Source organism: Adelges cooleyi, unplaced genomic scaffold, assembly GCF_023614345.1.
Source record: "Adelges cooleyi isolate 19-005CV unplaced genomic scaffold, UGA_ACOO_1.1 ACOO_flye_CR_arks_rails_tigmint_CR_PRNA_1, whole genome shotgun sequence".
NCBI lineage: Eukaryota > Metazoa > Arthropoda > Insecta > Hemiptera > Adelgidae > Adelges > Adelges cooleyi.
Genome location: NW_026095751.1, coordinates 1,414,815 through 1,431,619, shown reverse-complemented (window position 1 = coordinate 1,431,619; position 16,805 = coordinate 1,414,815). Strand labels below are relative to the sequence as shown.

Below are 16,805 nucleotides of genomic sequence, written 5' to 3'. Positions count from 1 at the left end.
CTTAGGTTCACTCCCAAATAACTGGTACAATTCTTCGGTTTCATAAATAATATTATTTAGAAACGCCCCACTCAGGTTTTTGTCTGTGATTGTTAATTATAGTATCTTAATGAAACCGCCTCACCGTCAAAATAATTTGGTGGTAACACTGTACATTTTGGTTTAACGCTTTATCTTAAATTGATAATGAGTGATAACAAAATAATGTACAAAATTTTCACAGTGAAATTTTTTTTTTTTTAATTTTATGTATTTGCACATTGAAAACTCTCACACGAGTATTGCATTTTATTAAGTAAGTACTTGAAAATGATTAATAAATTATGTCACGGTATAAATTTACATTAATTTATGAATTGTGTTTTTATTTTTTTTCGTTTTTGATGTGGTTTCAATATTATTCTACCACAAACAATCATACTACAAATTTACCACTTAGTTGATAAAAACAATAAAGGTAATAGACAGAGTCTACCAAATACATCTCTTTATTATTATATTTTTAACAAAAATCAATCAATTGCCATTAAAATCTATTAAATGTGAGTATTAATGATTGGATCGTTCAAACCAATCTGGTTTTACGTATTATGTAAGTTCTAAATTTACAGAGGTGTACAATTATTTTGAGTGTGATTCTTCACCACTTTTTTTTCAAAAACCATGAAAAATGTAATTTATATTTGTATGTAACAGAAGTAATTAAAAAAAAATTCAATTTTAGACTTTCATTCTAGAAACTTGTATTCTAGCTTGAACACTAGTTATACCTACATATATTTATCCAAGGTTTTCAAGAACATTTAAAACTGGCAATTTGTAGAGCCGTTTATTGGTTTTTTTTTTCAAATGTTGATACTTGGATGTTACTAGATAAAATTTTACGCTCGTTTTAAGTCTTAATACAAAATTTAACCTTAAAACTTTAATGCGTACCGCCAAATTCAGTTAGATCATTATTTTATTTTTAAGGCAATTTTTGTCAAAATAGAACTTTTCAGAATTAAGACTGTACCATTTTTTGCAAAGTTGTTGCAAACAGATAACATAAAACCAAATGGTGCACTTCGTTGTTTACTGATAACCGTAACCCTTTTCGACTCAGTGTGACCACGTTATAAAAATGAAACTATTGCACAAAACATTTTTTACTATAATTTGTTATCAAGTAATTTGTTATCACATGTCGGTGATAAGTGATAACAATTAATAAATTAATTGTTGCTCAAAATACTGTATTAAAATTTAATTTTTGCGCTCATATTATAAGTATTTCGTTCACTTGTCTTGACAGGGCCAGTGAAGAAAGAATATTTGCCGTGAAAAAAGAGGTTTGCAATTAATGTATTAACATCGTGTTTTTTTTTATACAGTAAAATTGTTTATCACTACTTGTATAATAGAACAGATAACATTTATGAAAATGAAACGCCCGCAGTTGTGCAGATCAGCTCAAACTAGATCAATGCCAAGTTTGTCCCCTTTCTCACCAGTGAGTGCGTTTAAATTATAAATTCCACCGGGATACTGCTTGTAGTATGATTTCCTGTCAAGTACACTAACAAGTGTACAACCGTCGCTGTCGTAATTAACTTCTTTTATTCGCTGACCAGGATCCAATGAACTTTTCAACAACGCTATTAAATGGCATACCCTAAGCGGGTCGAGATCCAGTACGGTTGATCCTTCTTCAAAAAAACAAAAACAATTATCGCACAAAACAGCGAAGAAACATGGGTTTAAGCTGGTAGTTATTAACTAGTGAGACGATGCTTTGACATTTTAAATCATCATTCACACTATGCAAACTAAAACTTGCCCCAGCTCTTATAACACAGGCACCCAATTGGGTGGGGGGGGGCTCATTATGTACTTAAAGTGTATGCGTTAAAGGTATATTTTTTAAATTACATACTTTCTACATCGACGAGTATACGTTTCAAAGACGGGTAAATCATGTCCCTTCTAACGTCTCCGAAATTTGATAATTCAATTTTATCAAAATCTGTAATTATATCAACATGTTTAAATAGTATCGGCAATCAATATTAACAAATTTGCGTTTTTGGGAAAAGATTTTATAATTGAGGCACTCAGATGCCAAACCGATTAACTCCACTATTTTTGAATTACAAAAGTGTATAGTTTTCAGTGACCATGATGAATAACTACATAGTTGAATTTTTCACCACTGGAGTGCGCTAAGTACATTAGCAATTGTACTTACATACATTGTTTCGAATAACTTTAATTGCCTGTCTTAAAAAATTTAATTTTTTGAGTTAATCAGTTTGACTTCTGAGCACCTCAATTTATTGTTCTAATCAGATGCATGCGTTACTTATGTTCTTGATTGGAGGCTCGTGGACATTGACTGTAACACAATAAATAAATAATTACAAAATATTAAAATTCAACGATAAAACAAAATCGTATCTCAGTGGAGATCTATGTTTTAGCGGATCTAGGTAGTACACGTTAATCTAATGCGTGTGTTGGTTTTATAATAATTCAGTAAGTTCACATTCTTACCGTTTGTCGATTGTATTACAGTCTGTAATTTTCTTTCGATCTCGCACCTCGCTGAAAGTCATAACACAATAAATGTCATTAAGTTAATTTGTTCAGATCATTTTCAAATCTAGCATGACTCAATTAATATTTGTCACAGTTAAAACGGAAAATAAATAATTATTAAAAATCTGCTTTACTACGAATAATAAATATAAAAATGTATTACTTTTCAAATCCTCGCCATAAAAGTCTGAAATTTTAACAATTACATTTCATACTTGGTTAATATCAATGGGATGTGTTCAAACTCTACCATAGAGTATAATTTCTACAGCAATGATTATTGGATTATTACCTGGCGTAGCCAACAGTATAACCATATCAACTGAAATTAATAACAACAATCAACATTATTAGTACTCGACATTACTATGAAGAGGTATCTGCTAATCGGTATGGTCTTAAAAGCCAAAACAAAAACCATTTTGGCAAAGCTCAAAAATTGAACAAATAGACTAGATTGTAACAGGCGCCGCTCATTTCTTGGCCATGTCTTCTGAAGGGGCGGGCGTGAAAAAATTGCGGTTAAATATTAAGCATTTATGTATATTTAAGTTTGGGTGCACAGTTTACTAATTTATTAAAATGAATAGCCATGTTGTTTTTAATACACACACTATATACTTACCAATTGGTAAATTTGAAAACAATAAATGCACGACTAATTTGTCCACTTTACCTTGAAAAAACACAATTTTTTAAATTTATACATGTATAAATAGTGTATATGTATCATATTATAATGAAATAAATATCATAAAAAGCCAGCAAAACGGAGTACTACACTTGAAACTGTAAAACTAAGATACAACAGCTATCGAAAAAACATTTTTAAAAATACACGTTTTTCAAATTTATTAATTTTTTAAAATGTTTTACTTTCATTTGTACGGTTGAGTTGAGAGTCTGTAATTCAAAAATATAATAAACAAATGTAAGAACGGTTATATATGTATAGTTGTAAAACTATATGTAAAAAAATACAAATTATTCAAATTTTCCAAAGTGTTTCACCTTTATCTATGAGTTTGAGTTGGTGGTCTGTAATTGAAACATTAAACAAATGTAAAAACGGTTTTGTGTGTTTAACAGCTTTAAGACATCATATTTTGGGTACTCACTTGTAATGTACATTTCCTCCTTATACTTCCCTGTAAAAAAAAAATAGATAAAAATGTAATTAAATAACCATTGTAAGGGTCGAATTTACAAAATTATTTAACGAAATTATTAACAAACGATTTGTCTTAATTGATAAAAAAAAAAAATGTCAAAGTAAAATTATCCTATAAAACATATAAAGAGTAACCGAGTATGTTTTATGGAGCGCGAAACTATAAAATATGCTCTTTAAACGTTACTTTGGTCTAATGTTGAAACGTTTACAAAATATGTAAATGATATTATAACACAGACGAGTTTCATTTTTATCTGAAAAATAAAAATCAATTTATATTAGAAAACGGTTGCCAATCGGTTATTTATTTATAGAAAAAGTCAACCACGCGGTTAGCTTGGTGATCATAATTTTTGTCCCAATATAATATGCCGTGATTAAAAATCATTTAATGTAATAATTTAACGGTTTTTTTTTTATCCTTGTTTTAACATGAATATGTTTTTAGGCTAAAAATTAAATATTCAAAAAAAATTAAGAAATAAATGATAAAAGATAAGAGATAAGAGATGAGTGATAAGAACTATCATTAAGTGTTTTTCCGTGGAGCGGAAAAAATAGCTAGGTTTTAAAATTTAATAATATCTTTTATTGACTTTTAAATAGTGTTTATAATCAATACAATGTTGCGGAAACAAGTAAATTCGATAACCAAACATGACAGTGATTGGTTGTTCTGAACGGTTTATCTTCTTTGGAATACTATACTTTTTTTTTTTTTTTGGGAAATTCGACAACATATTATCTAAAGGAGTCAGAAGTGTAGGATTGATTTTTTAGACCTTTTAAATGTGGCAGAAATTGTTTAATCTTTGATTTCGGCACAGAAACTTTTGTACTCTAATTGTGTTTGAACAAAATATATAGGAGAGGGCTTCTGTATTTATTTTCACCAAGTACATAATACAATATTGAGCCGTATTTTCGGTTTACTCGACTTCAGCTAAGAGAATATATATTTTTTTTAAAAGGAATAAAGTGGTCATTTTTTTGTTGTGATAATATGAACGGTTTACGATGGAAATAAAAATGAATAAAAAACGCTTTCGGCGACTAATTTCTCCTCTGGGGAATTGGCCCCTCGGTGGAAAGGGACACGATAAAAGTTTCTTAAGATGTAAAAAATCAAATTTTTGTGAACATTCAGGCCACTAGACTTGTAATATAAAACACAATGTGTATGATATTATATATAAGTTTAACAAAGAACATGTGCACACATAGTGAGTGACTAATACAAGAATAAAGCAATAACCTATTCGTTTACAGACTTTTCATGTGAATTTTTCCGCTAGCATACATAATATAAACCGCCAACAAAGTAATAGCAATAAACAATTTAAAAAAAAAATTAGCTTCCCACGATTAGCTTGATTGCTTAGCAACATAAGAAAATCGTGCCAATATGTACCAAGATTATCGATATCACAAAAAACTAAACAAATTAAACACTATTATAAAAGCTTAGTGGATTCCTTGGAATAGTCTTACGGTGAAACTTACCTAAAATTATACCTTAACGTTTGCGATACAAACCAGTTCGGTTAGCTTGTACAAGTATATCTACAAGTTTTGGACTTTTTGGATGCGCTTATAGAAGTCATTCCTATTTATATTTATTTTGTATTCCTTACGGTGGCAAAGAAAAATTGGTAAATATATTTTATAATGTTTTTTTTGATGATATTTGCATTGCTAAACAAACAATCGAGGTCTATATAGTTTAGATGTTCAAAAAATCAACAGCTGTGTTAACAATGGAAACTTTAAAAATAATAAAATAATTTTGGCCAAGGCGTTTAGTGACGTGAAAATGTTTAAAAAAAAACATTTACTAGAACTGTATATTATTAATATTTGATTAACATTTTTAATGTAATATTACTGTACTTGTGCTATGAGGCCATTGACACTAATGTCACTTGAACGAAATCAGTTTGAAAGAATTGAGTTCAAAAACAATTGCTACAGTCAATACAAGAATACCTTTAATATAAATGTATTAAAAAAAAAAAACAAGGCAAGTACAGAGGAGTCGGGCCAAAGCTAATTGGGGTGAAGAGAGGTTAGAGATCTACAGGAATTACTAGAATTGAAAGTGATAACTAGCTGTTATAATGTGCTTAAGTATTTATTTTTAGTACAGTGTAATTGTTAATATTTTTTGTTCGTTCCTAATAAGAAAAATTTCCCAGGCCTTAAGGCTCAAGTCCTAAAACTCTGCTGGAAAAAAAGAAATAAATAAAAAGCCTCTCCCTTTATAGGGGAAAAGGGTTTTTTTTTATCTTTTTTAGAGATCTTTCTAAGTACATCGGTAGTACTTTATCCGAAGAATATTCTACAGATTTAAGGGGAATTAATTTGACTATTTAAAAAAAAAAATGTTGGGGAGCCTTAAGTATTTTAAGTTGAAAAAACATTTAGAAATTTGATAAAGTTGTATACGTTATGGACACGTTCTTGGTCTACATTCAGTTTAATTTGCAGACCTTAAGCTCTAAAACTTCACCTAAAAAAGTTTCCACCTCTTTTTAGGTTTACCGGTATAGTACTAAAAAATATTCCCTGCAAATTTGAAACAAATTCGACCATTTCTAAAAAGAAGGTGTGAACTTTTCAAATGTCTTGTCTAATAAGGTACGGTTTCTGGTCTGCAAAGTTGCTACACAAAAAATTGGCTCCATAATAATTAGCTATATACCTAAGCTTCGAATTTGAATTACATTTAATGCAATCCAATTTTAAACATTTGTTTTGCATAATTTAGCTTTTATATTTTTTTAATATATTCGATATTTGCAACTGATTTTCCAATCTTTAAATTGTGCTTATCAAAAAAAAAATGACAACGTTCGGTAATAATTTATTAGATGAAAAAATAAAATAAAATAGTTGACAATTATTTTGTTTGTATTATTTATGTTTAAAAAATAATAATAGGTTCATTTAAATGTTTAAATAAATAATTTATCGATTGACAAATACATCTTGTATATTTAATTTTTTTTTTTTGTAGACTTACTGGTTATAATTAGTCTGAATTAAAATTCATTCATAAAACCAGCTGGGTAAAATTTTAGGCGTTCCTAGCAATAATAATTATTATATTCAATCAAAAGTCGCTCGCAAAGACAATTAACAATTTATTGCTCTACACTTAAAATAGAAAAAAAATATATAAACATAATCATATTTCATATTAAACGTCGCCACAACAGGTGTTCCATTGGTGTAGGTGTGAATCTATTTTTTCCAATTTTTACATTCAAACGTGTGCTTAAAATGCAACATAGTACCCTTATTTTGGTTATTGTTTATTTTTAAACAAAATACAGACTCTAGACCGTCTGTTTTAGAGTATATTACACTGTAATACCATACCATGAGAAAGAAAACAAATCATACTCTATTATTAAGCTTCGATACATAGACATAGGAAGGAAACCGTTTTAGATTTTTTTTTTAAGAACACATCACACAATTTTAAATGTAAGACTAGCTATTTTTTAAACCGTTCTGTTCTCTTTAGAGTGGTCGCTAAGTTTGGAATATGATATAAAGTACAAAAAAAACCAACGGTCAGAGTTATAGGAATGATCTCAATGATTTTTTTTATCTAAGAAGCCAAACATAAAAAATAATTAACTATTTCAATCATTCGTTTATAATACCAGTGCTGGTTAATTAAGTAGCAACTATCTATGTAATACAATTAAAATTGTAGACCTCATAATTCACAGCCTTTGCCAATGTTTACATTCACACTGTTTTTAAAAATTGTTTTTCTACACAGCTGTACATTTTACAGTCACGTGTGCATCTAATATTATTTATATTGTGCAAATTTAAATCGTTTGATTGTGTATAAATATAATACTTTAAAAAAATTATATTATTTTTAAATATAAAATATATACAGGGTGTTTTTTTTTATCGTGGGCCACTCAATATCTCGCTGGATTTAATTTATAGTTTACATTTTTTTGCCTACACTATATTAAAATGTTGTAATCTCTTTGTGTACACTTTTGCTTTAATAGAAGTAATTTTAATGAATAATATTATTTATTATGATATAAACCAGCTATTTTAATAATATGTCATAATAATCTTGTGTTACTTGTTCATTGCTCTTTACAATTATCAACACTATTTTGTATTTTATTTTTAATAAGAAAAAACGCACTGCATTTGGGTGGCATCAATGTAATGAAACGCAGTAAAACTCATAAAAGAAAAATAATTTGTGCTTATCCCAAAAATCTCAAAACATTCGATTTAAGTGCATCGAGATAAGAAACATTCTGTAAATTGAGTAGGCAAACGCAGCAATTGAAAGACAACAGCTACACAAAACGTCACTTCTTAGTTTTAATACGATTTTTTCCAGTAAGAAATGATCAAAGTGAAGTCAAAACCTTTAACTTGTGTTTAATATACATTTGCTTTTGGATTGATCATAATAACGTTTTAAAGTTCAAGTCCTCGTTGAATTCTAAATGTGAAGCCAAAAATCAACTGACAACTTCAGTGTGTAAATCTCATCTGTACACAAGTATAAATAATTAAACAGCTTTACAGCCCAATTAAATAGCTTTGATTTTCCTTAGCTGTGGAAAAAATATACCCACTGTGTCTGTTGGTCGTATAAACTAGTAGCAATATTTTGTAGTAATATTATGTCATCCTTGCCAAAACGGGTGTACATTATAGTGTGACTTTAGGAAGCCCGAGCAAACAGCTATCATTGATTGCAAGTATATCTATATAAACATATTATAAGAGCCATTTAATGACGAATAAAAGGATAAGGGGTTTTGTATTAAATTACACTTCCAATAGGGGCGCAAGTCACCCTCCAAACGTGCACGTCAATGTAACATGCATATAGGCGTTGCATATAAAATGTGTCTGTAGAAAGTAATCAAAATGTTATGTTACAGCGGGTTTTCCGTTGAATTATGTAAGCCAAAGAGTTTCCAATAAAATCCTTATTAGGTTGATTTGATGGTAAAAAATGTAATATTAACGGCCGGGAAAAAATACTTGCACAAATTAATTGGCATGGTCGAAATTTATTAGAATCTTTTTTCTTCTTAAATATTGCCTATATAAAACTCTTTAAAAAAAAGACCGCATGCAATCCCCTTAAAGGGCGTTTGTCAAAAGCCAATCAACCAGGCCGTTTGTTTTCATTATTATACATTATTTAAATAATTTTTAAAATAATATTTTTTTTAATTTGAATATAAAATATTATGTTTGGATATAAAATAGATTTAAATTGAAACTTTTTTTTTTAGCCGACACAATTATTATCAAACTGATTTACTGGTACTCACAATTGTATTTTTCAAATTGATTCACACATTCGAAAGGTTAAGGCATATTTTGTTATTAGTGCATATAGTTTGCATATTTTATGCGCTCTTGATAAATAAATAAACTGTTTCCTCTTTACAAATCTAAATAATACAACAAAAATGAGAAATAATAGTATGCTCATCAACAATTTGTTTAAAATTACCGCGGAAACGCTGTTGATTTAGTTTGGGAAAAATATTTTTTTTTGTCCTACATAGTTTTATGTTTGCAGCACTGTATTGATAATAATATCTCTGCTGTTATCAAAGAAAAATAAATACATACACGGCCGTTACCACGGTTTACGATGGTCCGTGCCATCGTTGTAGCCTGTATTCGTCTTGTTATCAATTTTTGTTAATTTTTGTTAATTGATAACAGATAAATATATTTAAAATTTTGTTCGTACAAATCAAGTACAAGTACAAATCTATAAATCAAATAACTCTCCGATTCATTGCATATTTATAATGGTATACGGTTAATGGTAAATGGTTAATGGTAAACGTCTAACGACTAAAAAATGGATGTTACAACTTCTTTCCTCTTTTTTGCACGGACGGCTTTTAAAATTCAAATAGCTTTAAGTCTTTCCATAACACTTTTTCCCAGTGATAAATCGGTTTACATCGGTACACTTCAATTTGTGCACAAACATACGCTATTTTTTATTTAAATACACGCACTTAATCGTTCGAGTAAAAAACTATTACAGAAGACACGGTAAAAAGTTGCTAAGGTAAACAGAAACAGTCATACCATATGTATATGCTTATATTATTTTTAAAAAAAACTATACCTATTTTAGCCCAACTAAAAATGTAGGTAAATAATAATCTACACTGAAAATTATGTCTAAAAATCGTTTCTTGGGCAGTAGTCAATATTACAAATCTCATATACCCAATGAAAAATGTCTGGATTTAATAACAAAGTTTGTTTAATCTTAAAATATGACCCTTTCTTAGAGGAAACGTTCAGTAAAACTCTTAATATTAAATGTATTTTTAAGTGCTCCCAGCCTTGTACATTAAATATGTATTAATCATAATGCCTTTTTTGTTTTCAATAGACCCGCTTAGTTTATGTTAAGTACTGTTTCGCTTTAGTTCTATTTTAATTATTGTTACGTGCAAATTTCCATATTTATACCATTTTATGTGTTTCTGATTCTAACCATTTATAAATATAATATACAACAGCTATCATACTTAATCATCATTAAAAATGTATACACGGTTTATGTCTTTTCTTAAAGAGTCAATAGACCCCTGGCGATTCACTAGCATTAAGTTATACCTAACATAATAATAACTATTAATACCATGTGCAACTAAACTTAAGACATATACATAAGTACTGTTAAACAAATAGTTTTGACTTGTCATCCCATAGTTGTGTACATAATAGAGATTGTTTAAAATAAGTAATAACATTGCATTTATACAATTTGATAAACACAAAAAAATCTGAAAAATATGTTGAAAAAAATGCATTAACTTTGTAAATATTACTTTGTACTATAAAAATACATCATAATATTTCATTTATAATTTTTACAAATTACTTTATGCAACAGAAGTATTCACACAATTTTTTTTAACATTAAAAAATTAAACATACATGGATATGTTTCTATTAATTCACCTCCATAATTCCTTAATACTACTACATGTACATGACTGTAAGTTATGTATGTTGCTATTTGACCTCAAACAATAGTATTGTCCTTTATTATCAAGTATCCTTTATGATAAAATGTGCTTACTAAATATTATAATGAGGATTTAATTTTTATTTAAATAAAAATCACTGTAACGTGATATTTGGATCACCCTGTTTACACAATACATATTATACAGGGTGTCCCGCGAAGACTTGACAAATGAAATAACTTTTGTTGTAGTGAATATTTTTAAGATAATTTTTTTTTAATTAATTTATACTCATTTGCGCATACAAACACCACGGTTTGCATTACCTTTAACTGTTTTTTATTTATTTAAATAACCTAACCTTACTATTTCTTATCCTACATATTATTATGGTTTATCTACCTCCTGTAAGCAAAGCTTGAGATGGAGGTAGAGAGTTATTATGGTGATTTAATTACATTTTACTAATATTATTTACATCTAACATACAATAATAAACAAATATAACAGCAAAAACAGAGAGGAAAGAACTCCAAATAAAAGAACAGTATTATGTCTAATCATGAATGAATACATTGATACAATTTGTATACATAATAATAATATCTTATTATTAGTTTACAAATATTTTACAGACCACATAAAATAATGATTGACTTGTGTATTATCTATTAACGACCAATATTTAAGAGTATGTTCTTGAATATTTTTTAACATTTAAATTTAGAGAGTTGAATAATTTAGATCCTAAGTAGTAATTTTTGGCATTTTTGGCCTTTTTTTTTTTGCATAATTATTTTTTATGTCATTTGTCAGGTCTATGGACAGGCCATACTGTATAACCTGGTGTTGGTTAGCTCGCAGCGGTTTGTTGTAACCGGTGAAATCTGAACAACGGCAAATATCGACTGGGTGAAACTTGTAGACTCCTCCATCCATGCCTTAATAAATTGTATTTATTTTTTGTCTTTCTTTTTAGAATTTAATCATCTGCTGCGACGACGACCACATTCACTCGTCAGTCTGCCACTGGTATGGCCACCGCGATCCGGTTGATAGTGCTATTCTCCTCCATCAGTGCATTGTGCAAGGCAGGTCCACCAGGCTACGATGGCTTGGACGGTCAAGTCAGCGACACCCTGTCCGGGAACTTCAGCAAAGCCGGTAAGTTTCGCACTTGTTTACATGCTGATATTATTATAACCCTACTAAAAGTGGACAAAAACCAAAAAAAAAAAACTCCTCAGAAGGTTAGGCTGAACCTTTCCTTTGATCTTTCCCCTAGAAGAAGCGATCAATGTTTCTTTGTTCAATTTTTTCAGCCGAAGTTTTAGGGATTAATACATAATATGTTACGAATACAAAACCTCAGTTCTATTACTGTGATTTAGTATTGCTAGCTAGAAAGTCCCTTAAAGTGTATTGTTTCAGTTTGGGGTCGATTTAGTCAATTTTTTTTTAAAAGAAAATGGAGATATGATCACTTTAATCCCTTTTTGTTTTTATATTGTCATGGTTGAGTACATAATGAGCAATTATTATTATTTACTAGTTGTATGAAGTATGCGGTACAAATCAAAAACCCCTCTCCCTCCAGGAAAGGGTGAAAACTTTTTCCTTTATCCGTTTGTTTAGGTGTAGGTTTAGGGCTTTAGATCTGACTCAAGGTATATCTAGAATGAGGTTATAACATACAGAATTGACTGGAAAAATCTGTAGCCAACCTTTTTTTGTGGGATTCGAACGTCACGAACGAAAATAAATATATCCGGATCTAAAAAAGTTACTATAGCTTTCTATAAAGGAGTTATTATTGCACGTCACGATTCTAAACGACAAACGCAAAACAATTCACAACACAACCAAAACGAATAAGGTAATCGAACGATGCACAATACATTTTTTTATTACAGCCAACTACTAACCAAGTGCTATCGATTAAAAGAACAATGCACGTACAAGCAAAGTGATTGATCCGGCATAAAAATAATAATAACTAACATATTTTTAAAAACGTCCTACAGTAGTTTTACTTAAGATACGTTTTGGCGATTTAGCATTATACATATTATATAGTTGTTAAACTGGTCTGCACGAAGAAAACCGTTTCTTAGATGCATGTTTTTTGAAATCGTTCCTTATGCGTGATAATATATTATGTATATGTACATTGTGGTTTTGCTAGAAAGGTGAAAACGTTCTTCGCCAAAAAGTTATTCACTCCAATAGGATCCACTAAAAAAAATCTGTTGGTACTACAATTTCTAAACCACTCGTTTCCGTTAAAATGGATCCACACAATCTCAAAAGCTATTAAAGTACCTAAATTATTTTCAAGTGGCTTAAAAATATATTTTATTCGGTAAACAACGATAAGAACACACGCCAACGTTGGGCAAATATTTGTCTGATGCAAATGATGACTATGACAAGAGTGCTTTTTTCCAATCTAATTTGACAATAAAGTACAAGCAATTACGCCCAACACTTGTGTAAACCCACTGCATTAAATACACTCCTCAGTGAACTTATCGGTGATGTGACATTATCTATCTAAATACTATGAAATATACCGAGTTATTTAAATATTTTCATGTTGCAGTAATTTTTTCAATAAAATAATGGTACTAGTTAAAAAAAAAAAAAAAAAACATTGAATCATGGATATGTTATCTCTTATCACTTTTCTTTTGTATCTTATCACTTATCTCTTATCACCGCTATTATTTTTTATCACTAACTGAAAGTAATTGTCATTGTTTTCATTACATCAATCCGCTTTTGACACGTGCAATTATTTTATGTATGTCGATAATGGATTTTAAGATAACAATTTTCTTTTACCGGATATCGTATTTTTATAAAAAAAAGGGTTTTATTAGAAACGTATTGGCTTAGGTAATTGGTACCTGACCCTGTTGCACTACGCTGTAATATTAAAAATAATAATGTAAGATTAAAAAAAAAAATTTGTTTTTTCTAATTTCAACGTGTGTGTATAGTTTCAGTCAAACAGGGCAAGCAGATTGTCTATCCATGCAAGTGCGAAGAGAGCATGTGCAGTTGTTGCAGTGGAAACGTTTTACAGAATTTCAATTTGAACTTGAGGCAACGGTTGTGCGCCAACATATCATATTATGCTGACGATTTTGAATTTAACGTGCGGTTGCTCTACAACGACTACACTCTGTTCAATAGGGTCGTATCAGGTATGTGTGAATTATGTACATATTACATCTGTTGTTATTGCCATGAGATGGGTGTAACGCAGAAGTCTTGAATTCGTTCACCTTAACAGCTGTAAACAAGTACTTAATACGGCGATTATGCAAGACATACCAGCCATAAACTTTACAATTACTATGGGTATAATATTTTTAGTTCATACGTCTAATGGATAATAAATAGCTCGTTAATATAAATGTTAGAAAATCGACAGTAATTATTCTCAATTAAAATATCGTTGAAGAATGGCAAAAAAACTACAATTGTTATAATCGCCCACTTACCTTAACGTGCATGCATTACTATTCATTACTTTACAAGTCACAATAGATGGACTATTACAATTGTTTAAAATATATGCTTTACTTAAACCTAACGATTAAGAAGAAAATTGTTAACCGCTAACGTTACATAAACGTTTTTTTTCTAAAAAAAAGTTTATAAGTACTATATGATGGTAAATTACAACTTTAATATATTTCTTATAAACCGTAAAATTACATAAACAAAAATGTTTTCAAAAATAAAAACTGAAAAATTGCAGTTGTTTTGAAAGTAAACTAGTGTAGGATTAAATAAAAATAATTTCCCGACACCGTTTTTCCGACAGTGATAAGAAACAGCTGATTACGAATGCTGATAAGATATAAGATATAGCTGATAATCTCTCCTGATAAGAGATTAGTGACAACAATTGTGGTCTCTAAGTGATTCCTTCCACTAAGGACCACCCATTTCTCAAAACTAACCTAATTCGTCCTAACTTAACTCAACTTATCCCAACTTAACCTGTCCTGGCCTAAGAGCTTATTGTTAAATATTTCGGTAAATAAGTTACTGAACTGTATTATAACAACAATGACAATTTCTAGTAGTCTAAAGAAAGGTGAAGGGAACGAGGAAGGATGGACAAGTGTGTAGATGAGGCGGGGAAGAGATGGGGTGTTTATTGATAATACAATCAAAATCTGTTATCATTATCTCTTATCAGCTGATTGGTGATCAGAGACGAATGATAACGGATTTCCTCCAAGGAAAAGGTTGACAACGTCTATTTTTTTCATCTTTTCCAATTAACGACGTTATTGATTTGTACTTTTTTATAGGTAAAAACCCACGGCCAATTTGTGTACCGATATTCCCGCCGGCATGGACTCGTAGTCGAGTGTGTCTGAGGTTCAAGGACGTGTACTTTGTCGGCCGGAACATACACATGTGCTTGGCCATGGAAGCCCAAACGGAAAAGCAACCTGTGTTCGCCGTGGAGTTCAACTGTATACGAATGGGCACAGCGGGGGTAGCTCTGCTGAAACCGGAAGAAGGCGGGGGGCTGCCACCACCCCCGGTACCGTCCCGTCCACCCCCGGAAGTGTCCAACACCGGAAGCAATGAAACCATGACCACAACGACTTCGACGAACGAAGACACGACCATAATCACCGACAATAATAGTATGCTACAAAAATGAAGTTGAAAAAAATCCCCCAACAAGGATTGCTAAAAAATGTTCCACATCTATACTGTTTCTTGAAACGTGATAAAAAAAAACGACACCAGCAGTGTTCAACCAAAGTGTGTAGGTACCTACGTTTGTTTTTTTTATTTATAAAGAACCGAAAGACGTTTTTATTTCAAAATGTATTTTTATTATTTATTCGTATGGTATGTAGTTTGTTATTTGTATGATGTTGTTAATAGATCTATAGACTCGTTTTGTTGTAATAAATTGAAAACGATTTGGTTACTATTAATATACTATGCTGTAATTTTTAATTGCTGGTCCTTGAAAACCGTTATATTTCAGTTATTAAATCCTACAAAGAAAGGCTGTTAGTAGTTTCCTACTAACGACCCTGTTGGATTACATGTGAATGTAATATGAAAAGGTTACTGTAAAATAAACGTGTCACAGGCTATAACGGTTCGAGTAGCAAACACAACACGGCGGGCTTTGCAAATGCACACTGAAGACATCTCTAATAAATGAATTCTGCATCCTTCAACAAAAATAAAAACAACTCGGTCGAACCGCCGTTCTCGTTATTATAATTCACTTAGAACGTCCATGCGAACGATAATGAAACTCGATGGCAATACAACATACGTTATGTTTAATGTCACTTCTCTAACCAGAAAGGTTTCAAAAGGAACTTTTCATGCGATTCCAAGTAAAATTAAAAAAATGTTATAACAGTACATTTCCAGTTAAAAATTAACAAAGACAAATCCATGTTTGGGCGTTGAGCAATTTTTCCAGACTTGGTCTGTTAAATTAACAAATACATAACATACACATACATACAAAGAACATAGATATAATATTCAATAAGAAATAACTCATTTGTTCACTTGAAGGATTTTATCTCTTATCAATAATTATCCCTTATCTGCTGATTTTCTTATCATTCATTAATCAATGATTGAATGATCAACAATATCTTATCAGGTATTACCGGGTAATACCGGGTTTTCCTTATCACTAACCCGACCCTTCCATTTTGGGTAATTTTCTAAATACCTTTTAAACAGTAGCTTTTTCCACGCACTTTTATTAAGAACGTTTGAATCGCTTAAGATTAAAGAAAGTAGGTGTAGTAAACTAAAGCACATATTTTTTCGCTTAAATTAAACACTTTGAACTAATTGACTGTGTAACGGTTTTTCGTCAATATCGATATTTGTTTAAGATAGCCGCCATTATGGAACAACGAGCAATTATTACTAGGTATTATTAGACACTAATATAGCATATTATTTTACCTCCTACCTATGTTAGTTAATCGGTTATAAGAGTACACAACCAGACACAC

General features: G+C 30.2%; 2 protein-coding genes across 3 annotated transcripts; one reads left to right on the top strand and one right to left on the bottom strand.

Moving 5' to 3' along the window:
- Positions 1–1,223: 1,223 nt before the first annotated feature.
- Positions 1,224–5,444, bottom strand: LOC126841222 (uncharacterized). 2 transcript variants are annotated; one of them, XM_050577669.1, is made up of 12 exons: positions 5,255–5,444; positions 3,936–4,005; positions 3,696–3,725; positions 3,589–3,615; positions 3,454–3,480; positions 3,203–3,253; positions 2,870–2,899; positions 2,741–2,764; positions 2,533–2,583; positions 2,342–2,374; positions 1,916–2,005; positions 1,224–1,685 (listed from the first exon to the last, which is right to left on the bottom strand). In XM_050577669.1, the coding sequence occupies exons 2-12, from the start codon at positions 3,997–3,999 to the stop codon at positions 1,453–1,455; spliced, it is 660 nt and encodes a 219-aa protein (XP_050433626.1). In that variant the 5' UTR covers positions 4,000–4,005; positions 5,255–5,444; the 3' UTR covers positions 1,224–1,452. The 2 variants fall into 2 exon arrangements, with proteins under 2 accessions (XP_050433626.1, XP_050433549.1); XM_050577592.1 differs by having other exon boundaries at positions 1,231–1,688; positions 5,255–5,443.
- Positions 5,445–11,759: 6,315 nt separating this feature from the next.
- Positions 11,760–15,739, top strand: LOC126841138 (uncharacterized). The gene is made up of 3 exons (XM_050577493.1): positions 11,760–11,934; positions 13,773–13,979; positions 15,102–15,739. Exons 1-3 carry the CDS (start codon positions 11,805–11,807, stop codon positions 15,461–15,463), a joined length of 699 nt encoding a protein of 232 aa, XP_050433450.1. The 5' UTR covers positions 11,760–11,804; the 3' UTR covers positions 15,464–15,739.
- Positions 15,740–16,805: the final 1,066 nt, after the last annotated feature.

Bases quoted from the DNA above. Each gene is read 5' to 3' on its own strand.
- LOC126841222 (XM_050577592.1), bottom strand. From the start codon at position 3,999: ATGAAACTCGTCTGTGTTATAATATCATTTACATATTTTGTAAACGTT. The intron at 3,616-3,695 runs GTGAGTACCCAA...TTTCAATTACAG, and splicing joins GGAGGAAATGTACATTACAA to ACCACCAACTCAAACTCATA. The intron at 2,900-3,202 runs GTAAGTATATAG...TATTAATTTCAG, and splicing joins GTTTTCAAATTTACCAATTG to TTGATATGGTTATACTGTTG.
- LOC126841138 (XM_050577493.1), top strand. From the start codon at position 11,805: ATGGCCACCGCGATCCGGTTGATAGTGCTATTCTCCTCCATCAGTGCA. The intron at 11,935-13,772 runs GTAAGTTTCGCA...GTGTGTGTATAG, and splicing joins CGGGAACTTCAGCAAAGCCG to TTTCAGTCAAACAGGGCAAG. The intron at 13,980-15,101 runs GTATGTGTGAAT...ACTTTTTTATAG, and splicing joins GTTCAATAGGGTCGTATCAG to GTAAAAACCCACGGCCAATT.